Source organism: Xenopus laevis, chromosome 4S (genome assembly GCF_017654675.1).
Source record: "Xenopus laevis strain J_2021 chromosome 4S, Xenopus_laevis_v10.1, whole genome shotgun sequence".
Classification (NCBI taxonomy): domain Eukaryota; kingdom Metazoa; phylum Chordata; class Amphibia; order Anura; family Pipidae; genus Xenopus; species Xenopus laevis.
This window is the reverse complement of record NC_054378.1, coordinates 14,877,842-14,894,982: the sequence shown is the minus strand read 5'-3', so window position 1 is coordinate 14,894,982 and position 17,141 is coordinate 14,877,842. Positions and strand designations below refer to the sequence as shown.

Below are 17,141 nucleotides of genomic sequence, written 5' to 3'. Positions count from 1 at the left end.
GGGTCAGGCTTTTCCCGACTTGCACCAGCCGCCGACTTCCTTTTATAGACCCATCCCGCCGATGACATCACAAAAGGGGCAGGGCGGGCAAGCGTGTCTATAAAAGTTCAGCCTGGAAGTAGGAAACTGGCATTTGTAAGGTCGCGGGCAGGGAGAGCAGTCAGAAGAGCTCAACCTGCTTCCGCCCGCAACTCGGAGAGGGGGGGTGCGAGGTCAGGCCGAACCCGCCCAAACCGGGTGTATCGGGCTGGCCCGCACATCACTATTGAGCAAGTACCTTTTAAACAGTTGTTTGCCTTGGGGTGATTGGGGCCTCTAAGTTGACCTGAGGCAGGTCCTGTGAAGCCAACAGCCCCAGAGCAAGTCCGGGGGGCGCAATTGCACTCTCATGCACTAGAAGAATCAAATTTACGGTTTAAACCCTGGAAATGGGGCTCCTAAAGTTACCAGGAGCAACTTTTTGCCGCCTCTGGTAACATTCAGGGAAATGCTGATAAAGTTTTCACCTTGCCTCATGGATGGTGCACCCCTGCATCTGCCTACCCCTAGTTCAGACTCTCTTGCTCCTGTTGCCCTTCTCTCCGATCGTGTGTGTGAACTAACAACGCAGGCGTGCACAAAGTGAAGGAGAGGTAGCCAACTGGGTTGCCCAGGGCACCCAAGCAGCTTGGCCTGACTCTGGGTTGGACTGCCAGTCACCTAGTTACGATAGTATATAAGTTACGATGACCCTCCAACTGTGCTTGAACTTACTCTTAGGTGGAAAGGAGTTGAATCTTACAGCAGGAGGGTCACAGAGTGATCTTCAGTTGAGGGGCTTATTTGGGTGAAGTTTATGAGGAGCACTAGGTTGGGTTTGGACTATGAGTGACCAAGTGGGACCTAGGCAAATGTCCCATCCTCAAGACCTCAAACCAACCAATTTCCACTTAAATTACAAAACTCTAGGCAACTGTTCAAGGCAAGCAGACTAGTATTTTTTAATTGTTCATAATCTGTGCGTATTAATTTAAACAAATTCGCCCTCAAAGGAAAGGGTTTGATAAAACATGGAAATGACCCTGTTGCTAGTTTCCCATTCACAGGAAGTCACACCGTAACCACAGCAATAGGCGAAGCAGGAAGTCTTGTTTGCAGACGCCATCTTGGTGCTCCCTACGGGCCTGAGCGTTGAGACGCGCTTATTGGTGGCGGATGTAGCGTGACGTCATTCCGGTATTTCTCTCGCTGGAAGATTTCGCTCAGTTCGGCGTTTGTGTTGCGTGTGTGAGCGATTCAGAGAGCATGGAAGCTGCAGGCGACCTGTTTGATGACATTATCATGAGTGAGCAGAGGTGCGGCGTATTATATATGTTTGATGGGTCAATACATCAGTTTTGCTGACACTGATTATTGAGGACACAAAAGTGTTGTTATAGGGATGGTTCACCTTTAAGTTAACTTTCAGTATGTTATAGAATGGTTATTTCTAAACAACTTTTCAGTTGGTCTGCATTATCTATTTTCTGTAGTTTTTTTAATTATTTGCCTTCCTCTGACTCCCAACTGGAGGGGGGGTCACTGACCCCATCTAAAAAACAAATGCTGTGTACGGCCACAAATGTATTGTTATTGCTACTTTTTATTCCTCATCTTTCTATTCAGACCTCTCCTATTCATTTTCCAGTCTCTTGTTCAAATCAGTGCATGGTTGCTAAGGTAATTTGGACCCTAGCAACCAGATGGCTGAAATGGCAAACTAGAGCTGCTGAATAAAAAGCGAAAGAACTCAAAAACCATAAATAATAAAAAAAAATAAAAACCAATTGCAAATTGTCGCAGAATATCCCACTCTACGTCATATAAGACGGTTAATTTAAAGGGGAACAACCCCTTTAATGCAGCCCCCATGTTAATCTTTAGGTTTGCTCTACTATAAACTTGGCTGGCAGTTGGCTAAACTCCATTTAAGTATGATTTAAATAATGCCAGCAGTTCTGCCCAAACTCTGCATCCAACAGACACAATTATTGTTATTGCATTGTCTTTCTGCAGTGTGCAACTTGCAGGAGACATTTTTGCATTGTGCAGCTCTTAAGTGACTTGGACTTTGGGTTTCTTTCCAGGTACCATGGTGAGGGGTATGAAGAAGGATTCACAGACGGAAATAACATGGGAGAATCGGAGGGTAAGCAGTATGGAGCCGTCCATGGAGCAAGAATGGGATCTGAGGTAACTGGCATATGTACTCACACATGGATAGACAGAATACACCATTCAAATTATAAATCAGAGTTACTTAAAGTTGCAGAAATACACTCTTAACTTAAAGGGCACCTGTTGGGTAAAAATGTTATCCCCAGCCAAAGGTGCGGGATAATGGAGACCACATTCCGGTTGAGTATAACAGTAGTTTGTTTAAAAAACACATGCTCCCCGCCAGCGCTACGCTACCTGCACCAGGAGGTAGCTCCCGTGTGAGCAGCCATGTTGTGTCGCTCACATGTGCATAATGTGCATGTGACGCGATTAGTGGCACATCTTCATTATGACCGGACATGGCTGCCCCCACCGGAAGCTCCCTCCCAGTGCAGGTAGCGCTGGCGGGGGCGCTTTTTTTTTTTTTTTAAAAAAAAAACTCTTTTCCCCAACCGGAATGCGGGCTCTATTAGCTCTATTTTTACCCAACAGCTGCTTGTGCTCTGATAAACTTCAGTCACTTTTTACTGCTGTACTGCAAGTTGGAGTGTTATCACCCCCTCCCTTTCCCCCAGCAGCCTAACAACAGAACAATGGGAAGGTAACCAGATAGCAGCTCCCTAACACAAGATAACAGCTGCCTGGTAGATCTAAGAACAACACTCAATAGTAAAATCCAAGTCCCATTGAGACTGATTCAGTTACATTGAGTAGGAGAAATAACAGCCTGACAGAAAGTAGTTCCATCCTAAAGTACAGGCACAAGTCACATGACTGGGGGCAGCTGAGAAACTGAAATTATGTCCAGCCCCATGTCAGAATTCAAAATTGAATATAATAAAAATCTGTTTGCTGGAGTAGCACTATTAACTGATGTGTTTTGAAAAAAACATGATTTTCCTTGACCGTATCCCTTTAAAAAGATACTGACACATAATTAAAATCATAGGGACGTGTCCGTATCAAGGAGGGGCTGCACACTGAATATTTTCCTCTAAAAGCCCCCCCAGCCCTGTGAACTTTTGTGAAGCCGACCCTCCAACACTGCTAAATGATCTGCGGTTGTTACAGTCACACTGGGCTGGTAGCGGCGCAATCCTTCCATAGGCTAATTACAAATGAAAACAGGACTTCAGACTATGGAAGGAACCCTCCACCCCAGCCGTGTCAGTATCACTTTAAAGGAGAAGGCAAGGTATTATTGCTGGGGGGGGGGTGGCACATGTTAGACATGCCTCAGTGATTATAATAGCTTATCCGAGACCCCAGGTCAGTGCTCCTGTTTGCTGAAAAACTGCCCCAGGCCAGGGTACTTTTGTAGGTGCAGATTCGTCTGCTGCATCCAAACTTTTCTCCTGGTGTCCCGTTGCCCCAGTCTGACCCTAGCTGTTAATGCACAGTAAAATGAAAACTCACCTGTTCCTTCTAAGTTCAGCTTTTCATTCTACACCTATAAACACTTATACCGGACTGAGATTCAGATAAGGCCCGCCACCAACCCAATAAATAGTGATTGTCTATGGCATCTTACAGCAGTCTCTCTTACATTTGCCAAAATCTACAGATTTTATAGGGCTGCTTAGGTATATCTTTTTATAGAACTATTGTGTACACAGCGCTGTACATATTTGCAATACAGCAATAGTACAAGGAGAGGGACAAACCCTGCAATAAACATGCACATTTTTAGACATTATTAAATTCAAAGCCAAATATATTCTTATTAGCGAACAATTTATTTTGTTCATTTGTTTTTTTACCCATTATCACTTGTCTTCTATACATTCTGTCTACTTGTTGTGCTACAGGTTTTAAAGGAGAACTAAATCCCAATGAGAAAAGCCCCATCCACTACCCCCCTCCCTGCTTCCTCCCTGCATAGTGCATGAGTGAAAAAAGTGTCCCCGAATGTCCATCTCATTTCTTAAGGCGCAGATTCGAGGAAATTTAATCGCCTGGCGACTAATCGCCTCTTCTGAAGGGCGACAATCTCCCAGGACTGACTTCCGTACGCTATAGTGAGAAAATGTCAGCACCAATGCACTCGCAGCGCTTCGATTTCTGAAGTCGCCTGAAATTTTCCTTGTGAGGCATTGGCGCTGGCGTTTTCTTATTATAGCAAGCAGAAGGCAGTTCGGGGATATTGTCGCCCCGCAGAAGAGGCGATTAGTCGACAGGCGACTAACTCTTCCTGAATCTGTCCGTGTGCTAGCTCCCTAAAGGGATACTGTCATGGGAAAACATGTTTTTTTCAAAGCATCAGTTAATAGTGCTGCTCCAGCAGAATTCTGCACTGAAATCCAATTCTCAAAAGAGCAAACAGATTTTTTTTTAATTCAATTTTTAAATCTGACATAGGGCTAGACATATTGTCAGTTTCCCAGCTGCCCCCAGTCATGTAACTTGTGCCTGCACTTTAGGATGGAACTACTTTCTGGCAGGCTGTTATCTCTCCTAAATATAAATATATAGGAAGGCCAGTATTTATTTCCATAAAAGGTGGCAACCCTAGTTGAAAATATGGAATATTATTGGCATTCGGTAGCCCCTATGTGGACTGGCAGGCTACAGGAGACTCTGTTTGGCAGTACGCATGGTTTTTGTGCAACTAAACCTTGCCTCCAAGCCAGGAATTCATAAATAAGCATCTGCTTTGAGTCCACTGGGAGCAACATCCAAGGGGTTGGTGAGCAACATGTTATGGACCACTGCTTTACAGCATTGGTCTCATCCGTTCTGAGTTGTGAAAAGTACAAGCTAAGAATATGTCTACATTGAAGCTTGACGATTCGGATGGCAGATCGTTGGACTGTAGTTGCTCACTGCTTAAAGGGATACTGTCATGGGAAAACATGTTTTTTTTTTTTTTCTCAAAACGCTTTTGTTAATAGTGCTGCTCCAGCAGAAATCTGCATTGAAATCAAATTCTCAAAAGAGCAAACAGATTTTTTTTTTATATTCAATTTTGAAATCTGACATGGGGCTAGACATATTGTCAGTTTCCCAGCTGCCCCAGTCATGTGACTTATGCCTGCACTTTTGGATGGAACTACTTTCTGGCAGGCTGTTATTTCTCCTACTTAATGTAACTGAATCAGTCTCAGTGGGACTTGCCTTTTACTATTGAGTGTTGTTCTTAGATCTACCAGGCAGCTGTTATCTTGTGTTAGGAAGCGGCTATCTGGTTACTTTCCCATTGTTCTTTTGTTAGGCTGCTGGGGGGGGGGTAAGGGAGTGGGGTGATATCACTCCAACTTGCAGTAGAGCATGGATCCACAACCTTTTGAACCCGTGAGCAACATTTCGAAGTAAAAGGAGTTGGGGAGCAACACAAGCATGAAAAATGTTCTTGGGGTGCCAAATAAGTGCTGTGATTGTCCATTTGGTAGCCCCTATGCGAATTGTTAACCTACATTGAGGATCTGTTTGGCAGTGCACCTGGTTTTTATGAAACCAATACTTGCCTCCAAGCCTGGAATTCAAAAATAAGCTCCTGCTTTGAGGCCACTGGGAGCAACATCCAAGGGGTTGGAGAGCAACATGTTGCTCACGAGCTACTGGTTGGGGATCACTGCAGTAGAGAGTGACTGAAGTTAATCAGAGCACAAGTCACATGACTGGGGGCAGCTGGGGAAACTGACAGTATGTCTAGCCCCATGTCAGATTTCAAAATTGAATATAAAAAAATCTGTTTTCTCCTTTGAAAAATGGATCTCAGTGCAGAATTCTACTGGAGCAGCACAATTAACTGATGAATTTTGAAAAAAAACATGTATTCCCATGACAGTATCCCTTTAAAGGAGCGCAGTGGAGCTCTTAGGGCACCATCTTCCTCATTTCCAGCTCAGTGTCAATGAACTCTTTCGGAAGTAAACCAAAGATGTGGAAGATGGCACCCTGGAGCTCCGCTACTCTACAGGAAGAAGTGAGATTGACATTTGGGGGCTTGCACTAATGCACTATGCAGGGAGGGGGACTATGGGGGGTGGTGGATGGGTTTTCTCTCATTGGGGGTTTAGTTCTCCTTTAATGGACAAACCTTGGAAAGCAAATCTAAGTGTATATGTATAAGATGAGCCTGCTGCTTATAGCTATTAAAGCAGTTCCTCTTGATTACGAGGCACAGTGTATTGACTACAGTTAGTCAATCGAGTTACATACACTGACTTACATACTACTCACACTTACAGCTAGTAACCAACACTGCCCCCTTTAATTGCGTTGTTTCTTCCCTTTGGCAACAGCTTGGCAGTTACCTGGGATTTGCTTCAACATGGAGGCTTCTTCTAGTGCCTGGAGCTGATGACCGTCAAAGGTTGGTTGTTCAGTGCTTTAAAAGTGAAATTGAATAGAAATTATAAAGGTGTGTGTATATCAAATATCTTATTTTCATCTAATGCATTTTTGAAGGGAGAAAGGACACTGTAAGGACTGGTAAAGAACATTTGTCATAACGTTTGAGGTACAACCCCCCAGGTGCTTGGGGGCTTCAGGACATCATTGTTGGACTTGTAATCAGCAAGTGATCCAAATTTGCTTTGTTGTTGTAGGAAGTGTTTGAAAACCTTTAGCCTAGTGTTACCATGTAATTATTTTTGATAAATGCAAATTGATGATTTTTTTTCTTTTATGCAGGCGAAAAATGAAGGCCCTTGATACACTAATTACCATGATCCAGAATTTCCCTTCAGATGATCCAACTAACCCCAATCTTCAAGAGGAAATGGCAAATATCCGTGGGAAGGTAAAACAGGTTAGTATTGCACATTACATGTTTTTTGAGTAGATTTTATAATACAGTAGGGGGCACCTCTTTATCATATTGTGAAATTATTTTTTGTTGGAAAGCTGATGGACACACCCCTCCACTTGGGGGTGCCAAAACCCCTGGCCGGTGCTCCTATCAGCAGAAAACTGCACCAGCCCGGAGTTATAACAGTGAGCATCACGGAGCGATCCTCTTCTGGATCGCTTTTTCGTGCTCGCTGGAAGAACCCCCTGGCCGGTGCAGTTTTCTGCTGATAGAGCACCGGCCCCCGGGTTTCAGGTAAGTAAATACAATCACTTGCGGGTGCCTAACATTTGGCACCCCCAAGTGGAAGAAGACTTTCCTTCTCCTTTAATAAATGTAATTAACAGTGTATTTATAAACCTTGCTGACCTATTCTTATGACAGAATATAGCTCTAACTATATATACATTCGCCTCTAGTGACATCACTATGACCAGAGTCTCTCTGGTGGAGTCTGCTATACCTTAATATCTTTATTGTCACTAGAGGGGTGCAGGTTTGACATAGGTTTAAAAATTGTGGGGAAACATTGGGAAGAGGTGGGGTTAGGGTCATCAAATTTGCCAACTTATTATATGTTATTGCTGTGACTCCAACATCTCATCTTGTAAACATTAGTTTAAAGTCTAAATCTGATTCTCCGGTGCTCCCTACTTTGAATATTATATTACAGTCTGCATGTTGTGCCACAAGCAATGGAATGTTCGCTACTCCTAACATTTTAACTCTCTGTTTCAGGTTTGTTCCATGTTGAACATTCAGCCAAATTTTAAAATAAGTTCTGGTGCCATGGGACTTTCTTTCTGAGAGGAGCTGGCTTATATAATGTGTGGATCTGCAAATCTGCCAGTGCCAGAAGATTATTAAAGATAAAGCACTGCAGGCCTGAGCTAGCCCTGTTTCTAGATAAGGCAGCTCTGAGTCTTGAGATGAAGTATATCTTTGATCTTTGGAGGCTTTGTGTTAACAAATATAATAGAGAGTGTTGTGCTCTGTCGACATGTTTTAGTATTACAGAGAAATTGGATTTGAAATGAGAAATGTTTGGTGCTGCCTGGTTTGGAGTGATACAGTAGTAATTGGTTTTATGGGCAACATTCCATTACTTAAAGTGAAAATTGATAGTTTTTTTTATAGCCAAGATCTGGTCATGGGCCAAGAAAGAACACAACACGAGAAACTGGATGGGGTGCAAAGTTGCATAGTGTAAAGTAAATTCTTCTTTAAGTTATTTCTACTATTAGTTAAACCCTTTTACTTCCCTGATAGCAACTACAGGTTTTAAATTCGAATGTGATTTCAAGAAATTTTGCAGACTGTTAACACTGAGGGGCAGATTTATTAAAGGGCACCTATCACAGCCAAAATAAAACACATATTAACAATCTGACCAGTACAAGCTAAACACATTTAATCAAACTACATATAGTTTTTTGAAAAAAACTGCAGGTTTTAAAAAAAATCCCTTACTTTGTCAAATGGGGTTTTTCACTGAGGGAGGCCATACTGTGACTATAACAGAGACTCTAATATGCAAATTTCAGGAGCATGCTCAGATTGTAACACTGCTTTGAGTATTCTACCCAGAATTCCTTGTTTAAGTAAACTCCTCCACTAGAAGTATCAGGAGATTTCCCTATCTTGTCCCCTGCTGGTGATGTTATTATGCAAATGAAGGACACACAGTAACTTCCAGCAGGTGGCAGCACTACTGAACAGCAGCTAACACACAGGTTTGGCGGATTTGAAAATAGCTTAGAAGGGTTGATAAGCAACAAGGAATTTCAACTGAGCATGTGCGAGATTTCATAGCTACAGTTGGCTGGGAAGATATAGGTAGGGGAGATCTTGCAGAAGGAATAGTGAGCTGATCATTTACATTATACAAACAATTCTAACTGTTTTAAAAATCGGATTTCTTGAACTTTCACATAGTGTATTTACTTAGTAAATGATTTTGGTCATGATTGGTGCCCTTTAAGAGTCAAATTGTCAATTTGAATTTTCGAGCTGGATTTTTAGTCAAAACTCACAAATTTGAGTTGGGAATAATCGAAACTTGAATTCAATATTTATCATACCTTGCCTCTGGGAACAACTGGAATTCGACTATTCGCCACCTAAAACCTGCCGAGTTCCTGTAGAAGTCAATGGCAGAGGTCCAGTGACCCATTTTAAGATGTTAATAGCCTTCCTGATGTTCGATTTGAGTTTAGTCTAATTTGATTCGAGTTTTCGGGTCGATAATATTCGATCGAGCTTTAGACGTTCAATGGGGCTGCACTCACACGCATGTAAGCGCCAAACGCAGGTTGGGACGCAGAATGTTGCAGTTTACCTGCATTTGGCGCATACATGCGTGTGTGAGTACAGCCCCATTGACAATAATTCAGTGTGTCTACTCCAGCGCTCCCCTGTGGCTGAACGGAAGAAAGTGCAACGCAGGGGAGCGCAGGTAAAACCTCTCGTGTGTAAGAGCCCTTAATCTTGTGGTGGCCAGAAACATGGTTCAATTCAGCTAAAAATGGCAAATCTCATGAAACTTTATGCTGAACAGGAAATTAAAGGGGTTATTCACCTTCCAACACTTTATTTTTTTTTTTTTTCAGTTAAGTTGTTTCACCAGAAATAAAAACTTTGATACACCGACTTTCTGTTTTCTATTTGTGACCACTTTTCTACTATTGAAGTGTAAAGTTTAATTTTTTCTGAAAACAATCAGAAAAAAACGAACTGGAAAAAAAGGTTTTTGAAAGTTAAACAAACCCTTGAATACAAAACTGCAAAAGTGTTCAGAAAAGCATTCTTTTTTTTTTTTTCCGGGGGATGTTGTCTCAAACTTATTCTAAAGAAAGATGTGGGTTTGGACTAGTTTACCATTAACAGACCATCTGATTTAAAAAGATTGTGTACGTTTACAAGGCTATTGCCATCTCTTGACTACCTCCATTTAATTATAATACTATCTTAAAGGAGAACTAAACCTTAAACATTAATATGGCTTAAAATGACCTATTTATTGCACCAGCCTAAAGTTTCAGCTTGTCAATAGCAGCAATGATCCAGGACTTCAGACTTGTCACAGAGGGTCACCATCTTGGAAAGTGTCTGTGACACTCTCATGCTCGGTAGGCTCTGAGCAGCTGTTGAGAAGCTAAGCTTAGGGGTCTACACAAATTATCCAGCAGAAAATTAGAAAACACCAAAGGAGATCATCTTCACCAGTTCCCCAAGTGGATAAAACAGTGAACCCAAAATAAGTAGATGAGGACCTTGGATAAAGGAAGGGGACACAGTAGTGTTTCCACAAATCGAAAGCAGAGATACATGCTTTGTCTCCGTGAAAAGGCTCTGTCACTGAGCTCTGTATACAAATGCTTAATCCCCTGTACATTCAATTGTGTGTGTAGGTGTGGTGTGTTTGTGGCTGGCTGTGTAAATCTATGCACATTTAATTCTTTTAATCTGCTCAAGTGCAGGTGATTCATTCAGCTAACTGACAATTTAGCACTACACGGACAATTTCCGTACATTTCTGTCGGATCCGATGCTGGGCGTCAAAACGCCCGCGTCAAGTCAGATGCGACGGGAAACAAGGTAAGTAATGCAAAAGTCGGATGGTGTTGCAGCGTTCGTCCGACTCGACATGAATGTCTGATGCAAACGCTGCTTCTGGCTGCCATTGTCTAGTGTACTATGAATGTATATGAGGATTATAAAGAAGCTTGCTTTAAGAAGGTTGCCCCCTTTTTTATTGTAATATCAAGAATCAAGCTGTTCAAAGGCAATCATTAAAAAAGTATGTCTAGAAAATCCTGAAACTGCTGCCTGGCAAATATCAATCAGGGAGGGGATAGTTTTAATAAAGCGGGCAGTGGCATAACTAAAAATCCTCAGAGAGGCCCAGCGCACTCCAATCCCCATCCTCCCGCCCACTTCCTGCCTCCGCCCCATGTCCCTGCTTTCCCGCTAGTGATGTGCGGGTCGAGAATTTCTCGACCCAACCCTAACCGGCCCACTCCCTACCCGCACCGGGCCCGCTGCTCCCCTTTATTTATAGACCAGTGGCCGCCCAGACCCGCAGTAAGGTCACAAAAGGGGCGGGGCAGGCGGAAGTCTATAAATTCCGGCGCCGGAAGCCAGCAGTACTAGGTTGCGGAGAGCAGGAGAAGAGCTCGACCCGTGACCCGCACATTTTGTCCAGGGGTCCGCCGATCCCGAGGGCCTCGGGTCAGCCCGTACATCACTATTTCCCACCACAGGTAAGAGAGTGGCTGGTGAAGGGGGGTGGTTTCTTGTTCACTATAGAGGAAGCGGACCCGGCAGTCTGGCCCCCTCTTTTCCCCGCGCCCCCCTGTAACTGTGGGGTCTGCTTTCTCTATAGTTGCACCACTGAAAGCAGGGCAGGATTGCTGCTTCCAATGGGGATCAGATATGATCTGTTATACAGATAGCTACAATCTCAGCTGCCATAAAGCAGAGCAGGACTGCTGCTGCCAATGGGGATCAGATAGGATGTGTGCAGCCACTGGGACAGAATGTTCTGTTATACAGATAGCTAGAATCTCAGCCATAAAGCAGGGCAGGACTGCTGCTGCCAATGGGGATCAGATAGGATCTGTGCAGTCACTGGGACAGAATGTTCTGTTATACAGATAGCTAGAATCTCAGCCATAAAGCAGGGCAGGACTGCTGCTGCCAATGGGGATCAGATAGGATCTGTGCAGCCACTGGGACAGAATGTTCTGCTATACAGATAGCTAGAATTTCAGTCATAAAGCAAGACAGGACTGCTGCTGCCAATGAGGATCAGATAGGATCTGTGCAGCCACTGGGACAGAATGCTCTGTTATACAGATAGCTAGAATCTCAGCTGCCATAAAGCAAGACAGGACTGCTGCTGCCAATGAGGATCAGATAGGATCTGTGCAGCCACTGGGACAGAATGCTCTGTTATACAGATAGCTAGAATCTCAGCTGCCATAAAGCAGGGCAGGACTGCTGCTGCCAATGAGGATCAGATAGGATCTGTGCAGCCACTGGGACAGAATGCTCTGTTATACAGATAGCTAGAATCTCAGCTGCCATAAAGCAGGGCAGGACTGCTGCTGCCAATGGGGATCAGAATATTTGCTGGTAGAACGCATTGCCAGTAAAGGAACATTGGGAGTTGTAGTGTAGGCACTGCGGGTTACAGATAACTACTTTGTTTATCCGGCTAATGCAGAGGAACAAATGCCACAGCGAGTCCATTCTCATTCTGCATTCATAAACTGTTCACCTCCCTTTCACCCCCAGTCCCCTCTCTCTCCGCTTGACAGTCAGGGTGGGAGGTTTTGGAATGAGCTCTTTTACTCGTCACGCCCCTTCCCCGTGTTTAAAATAACCAATGAGAGCGCGATCGCTGCGACAGCCTCTGAGAACCAATAAGATTTAAGAATACTGCGCTGTGAGCGAGTTTAAACGATACGAACGTCTGAGGGTGGAAGAACCCGCAGCGCCGGGACTGGAACAATATAAATCGCGAAGGGCCTGAAGGCGGAACGGAAACAGGTCAGAGAGGCGATAGGGGCGGGAGTGCAAGGGGGCTGTTGGGGCTGTCACGGGCATGAGCTGATCAATCCGACCCTCAGGGAAGAGAGAACGTGAGTTGGGTCCCCAACAGTGACACGGGTGGACTTTGTGTCGTCACAGTAAGGGGTGAGGGGCATGAGTGACATTCCCACGGGGCGAGAGAGTGAGGCGGTCATTTATGACTCCAGTTGGGAAAGAGGATGAAGTGCGGCCCTGGATAGTATTAGTGGGGAGCTGCCTGTGGGTCAGGTGAGTGGGGCCCCTGTCTGGGACCGAGGGGGTTCTTGCCTGGGGCCAGTGAGGGAGGGGGTTCCTGCCTGGGGCCAGTGAGGGAGGGGGGCCCTACCTGGGGCCAGTGAGGGAGGGGGGGAGATGTATGTATAGACCCAGTGTGGAGAAAGGTGACCCCTGTGTAGTACTGGGTACCAGTGGGATGAGAAGGTTGGGGGGGTCATTGCATAATCTTAGTGGGAGCACAGGGTCCTGCTTAGGGATAAGGAGAGAAGAAAATGGGTCTAAATGTTTCCACCGGGAGGAGAGTGATATGAGGGTCCTGCTTGATATGAGAGAGAGCGAGAGAGAGAGGATGAGAGGGGTCGTGAGTAGAGTAAAGGGGACGGGAAACCTTTATCCCAGGGGTCAGTAATGTGGGTGGGCAGTGTAACTCTCTGTGTTCTCAGCACAATGTATTACTGTCAGTTAAGTGACTGCAGCCCTAGTGCCTAATTCACATTCTTCTGCAGGTGACAATGTCATGGGCCTGTGTCTACTAAACTGTGCCACCTGCTTCTGTGTTGTAGTGACTCTGCTCAGTTTGCTGCAGGTGCCCCTTACCTACCAATTTGTGTTCTTCCATGATGTTTTATGGTAATAGTTTATTTCCCCTAAAGTGCTGCTTTAATACTAGAATAATAGCATTTATGTCTTTCCCCCCCCCCCCCCTCTTCTGTACTTCTGCTCCTGTTTGCTCCATGGATTTAAGTGGGTGGTGTAACACGTGCCTTTTCACCATGAGATCCCCTGTCTGGGCTGGAGATTCTTAACTTTGTTCACCGTGTATGTCTTTGGCAAGGTTTAGGGTGTTTGAGCAATGACGGGGTTAATCTGTGTTTAGTAGTCAGTAGGCGCATGATTTGAATATGGGGAGGGGCAGCTGTGAAGCGCTTGGTTGGGTGTCATGGAGATGGGGCAGAGCATAATAAAAGCTTGTTTTGAATGAGGTTTATTTAGACTATGGTTTTACAGCCTTTTTGTTTGTTCTGGTGTTGCACAGTTTAGGGTGTTGAGAGTTGTAGTTAAGCAGTAACAGACAAGCTTGACGTTTCTTATCCCTACATATCTGAATGAATGTAATGTCTATAGGGGACTTTATATGTCCAGTTTGATGATCTCATAAGTTCCCTGAGGTATGGGAGAGTGCTAAATCTTAAAGGGGTTGTTTTACCTTTAAATTAACTTCTAACCCGCCCTGCTCCAATCCGCACCCGCTTCCGGGGGTCCTTTTATAGACCCGCGCCTACCCTCCCCACCGATGATGTCACAAAAGGGGCGGGGCGAGCACATCACTAATAGAGAGGGCTATTCAGAGACAATTTGCAAATGGTTTTCATTATTTATTATTTGTGGTTTTTGTTATTTGGCATTTTATTCAATAGCTCCCCAGTTTGCAATTTCAGCATCCTGGTCACTAGGGTCCAAATTACCCTAGTAACCATGCATTGATTTTTATAAGAGACTGATATATGAATAGGAGAGGCCTGAATAGAAAGATGAGTGATAAAATTACAATACATGTGGTCTTATAGAGCATTTGAATTTTATATGGGGTCAGTGACCCCCTATTCGAAAGCTGGAAAGAGTCAGAAGACAAATCATTTAAAAAAGTTACTTAGAATTAGCCATTCTATAAAAGTTCATTTTCATGTGAACCACACCTTTAATATTTGTTTCTATTTTATGTAAAGGGGTGGTTCACCTTTCAAACACTTTTCAGTTCAGTTGTTTTCAGATTGTTCTCCAGAAATAGACTTTTTTTCAATTACTTTCAATTATTTTATTTTTTTTATGGGTTTTCCAAAAAAGTTTAAAGTTGAATTGTCCTGTCTTTGGTGTTTGAGTCTGACGGCTCAATAATTCAGGTGCAGACTCTGAACCTTTACAATTTTGCCACATTTAGTTGATAAATTTCTCCGCAGCATCTCTGGAGTATTAGCAACTATTGTATCAATTCAAACAGCTGCCTGTAATGAAACCCAGAGATTCTGCTGAGCAGGGACAAAGATAAGAAATGTATCAACTAAATGTATCCCTTTAGAAAATAGAAAGTCATTGTAAAAAGTAATTTCTGGTGATCTATCTGAAAACAACTAGTTGTTTTTGTGTCTTATGCTCTATAGTAGTGATGTGCGGGCCGGCCTGATACCCGCGGGTTTGGGGAGGGGGTGATATCACGCCAACTTTCAGTAAAGACTGGCTGAAGTTTATCAAAGCACAAGTCACATGACTGGGGGCAGCTGGGAAACTGGCAATATGTCTAGTCCCATGTCAGATTTCAAAATTGAATATAAATAAATCTGTTTGCTCTTTTTAAAAATGGATTTCAGTGCAGAATTCAGCGGGTCCTGGTCGAGCTTTTTTTTCTGCTCTGCCCGCCCGCCACCTTACACTTTCTCGTTCCGGTTTTATAGCTGCTCGCCCCGCCCTTTTGTGACATCATGGGCTGGTCTATAAAAGGAACCCATCACTACTCTATTCATGGTAAACCGTTTGCTAGGTCACTACTATAAGGAGAAATAAGGGGGGGTGCTAAATACCTGACATGTTGGGGAGAATTGCAGGACTAGGCTGCTCTGCTGAGCATCATGGTGCTACCCAGTGATCACATGGTACTGTATGCAGCACTGGCCAGTGGATGCTGAAATCCTGTAGAGCTCCCTATGTCTCTGGCAAGTCTTCTAAACCTGGCAGCCTAGGGGCCCCCTCCAAATGAGCTGCTTTCTTATGACATTTGAATTAATAAACTAAAGTCCTGGCCCATCTACAAGAAGACTAAAGCACATGTCTGGACTAGGATTTATAATAAACCCTGACATTTCAAGCGCACGAAGGCCCCAATAAATAGTGACTGTCTGGCATCTTAGAGAAGCCCCTCTGGCATTGTCAGACGCTACATATTGCCAATCTTGTTTGTTTGAGAACAAATGAAATCTCACAGTGACCAGGTCAGAAATCCTCTGGATCCTTGGGATCTGCTGCTAAAAATTTCTCTGGTTCTATGTGTGTGGCAATTGCCCCAGATCCACTCCCTCCTTTTGGATAAATAAAATCGTAGTGAAACCTTTCTGTTAGTGGTTGACCTCATTCTGCTTTCATGCTTCCTCTCGGCATTTAAAGTGGACCCGTCACCCAGACATAAAAATCTGTATAATAAAAGTCCTTTTCAAATTAATTATGAAATCCTATTTCTTTTTTTATTAAAGCATTCATAGCTGTTGTAAACTCATTTAAAAATAGCTGTCAATCAAATATTGTCTGCCCCTCCTCTATGCCAGTGGCATAGAGGCGGGGCAAGCAATTACTTTCACTTTCTATTCAGCACTTCCTAGATGTCACTGCTCTCCCTACATTCCCCCAGCTCTCTTAACCATTTAATTGTGTAGCCAGGGCATGGGGATGGACATCAGATCCCCCATTCTGGTGCACAAACAAGACTCTGAGATGATACAAGACTTGTCTTAATAACAGTGTCCACAAAATGGCTCCTGCCTGATTGTTATAACTATGAATTCCCAGATAGGGATGTCGCGGACTGTTCGCCGGCGAACTTGTTCGCGCGAACATCGGCTGTTCGCGTCCGCCGCAAGTTCGCGAACGTCGCGCGACGTTCGCCATTTTGGGTTCGCCTTACCTGGCGCTTTTTTTTGACCTCTCACCCCAGACCAGCAGATACATGGCAGCCAATCAGGAAGCTCTCCCTCCTGGACCACCCCCACACCCCCTGGACCACTCCCCTTCCATATATAAACTGAAGCCCTGCAGCGTTTTTTCATTCTGCCTGTGTGTGCTTGCAAGAGCTAGTGTAGGGAGAGAGCTGTTAGTGATTTCACTGACTTCTTTGAGGGACAGTTGATAGTAACTTTGCTGGCTAGTAATCTACTTGATACTGCTCTGTATTGGAGGGACAGAAGTCTGCAGGGATTTGAGGGACATTTTAGGGTAGCTTTGCTGGCTAGTAATCTACCTTCTACTGCAGTGCTCTGTATGTAGCTGCCTGCTGTGGGCACTGATCTCTTCTGATCTCATCTGCTGACTGCTGTAATAACCCAATAGTCCTTGTAAGGACTGCTTTTATTTTCTTTTTTGTTGTTTTACTTTGCTACTTTAACAGCCAAGTGCTATTAGTCTAGCAGTGTTGGGGAGTGGGACTGGTGTGCTACTGTGCTGCTCCTAGTAGTTCAGCAGCACCAACCCGAGAATATTTTTTTTTTTAATATACATATAATTTTTTTTTTATTTTACTTATCTTACTGTTCTTTAAGGTGTCCAGTGCTGTTTGCTGTTCTTCATAGTAGTGCACCAATAGTAGTGCACTTGCAGG

General features: G+C 44.0%; 2 protein-coding genes across 8 annotated transcripts in view; both read left to right on the top strand.

Moving 5' to 3' along the window:
• Nucleotides 1–1,228: 1,228 nt before the first annotated feature.
• lto1.S (lto1 S homeolog) lies at nt 1,229–7,989 on the top strand. The gene is given in 5 exon segments (NM_001097853.2): nt 1,229–1,334; nt 2,106–2,211; nt 6,423–6,493; nt 6,814–6,931; nt 7,709–7,989. Coding segments are annotated over 5 exon segments (414 nt in total). The 5' UTR covers nt 1,229–1,284; the 3' UTR covers nt 7,778–7,989.
• Nucleotides 7,990–12,371: 4,382 nt separating this feature from the next.
• Nucleotides 12,372–17,141, top strand: part of LOC108715250 (cytoskeleton-associated protein 5-A-like) — a 68,782-nt gene continuing 64,012 nt past the window's right edge. For 5 of the 7 annotated variants that reach the window (XM_018260253.2, XM_041560971.1, XM_018260252.2 and 2 more), the window contains exon 1: nt 12,372–12,523. The gene's annotated coding sequence lies outside the window, so the exon portion shown is untranslated. Of the gene's footprint in view, nt 12,524–12,593; nt 12,616–12,663; nt 12,794–17,141 lie in introns of those variants that run through there. The other 2 variants (XM_041560969.1, XM_041560968.1) reach the window with 2 other exon arrangements.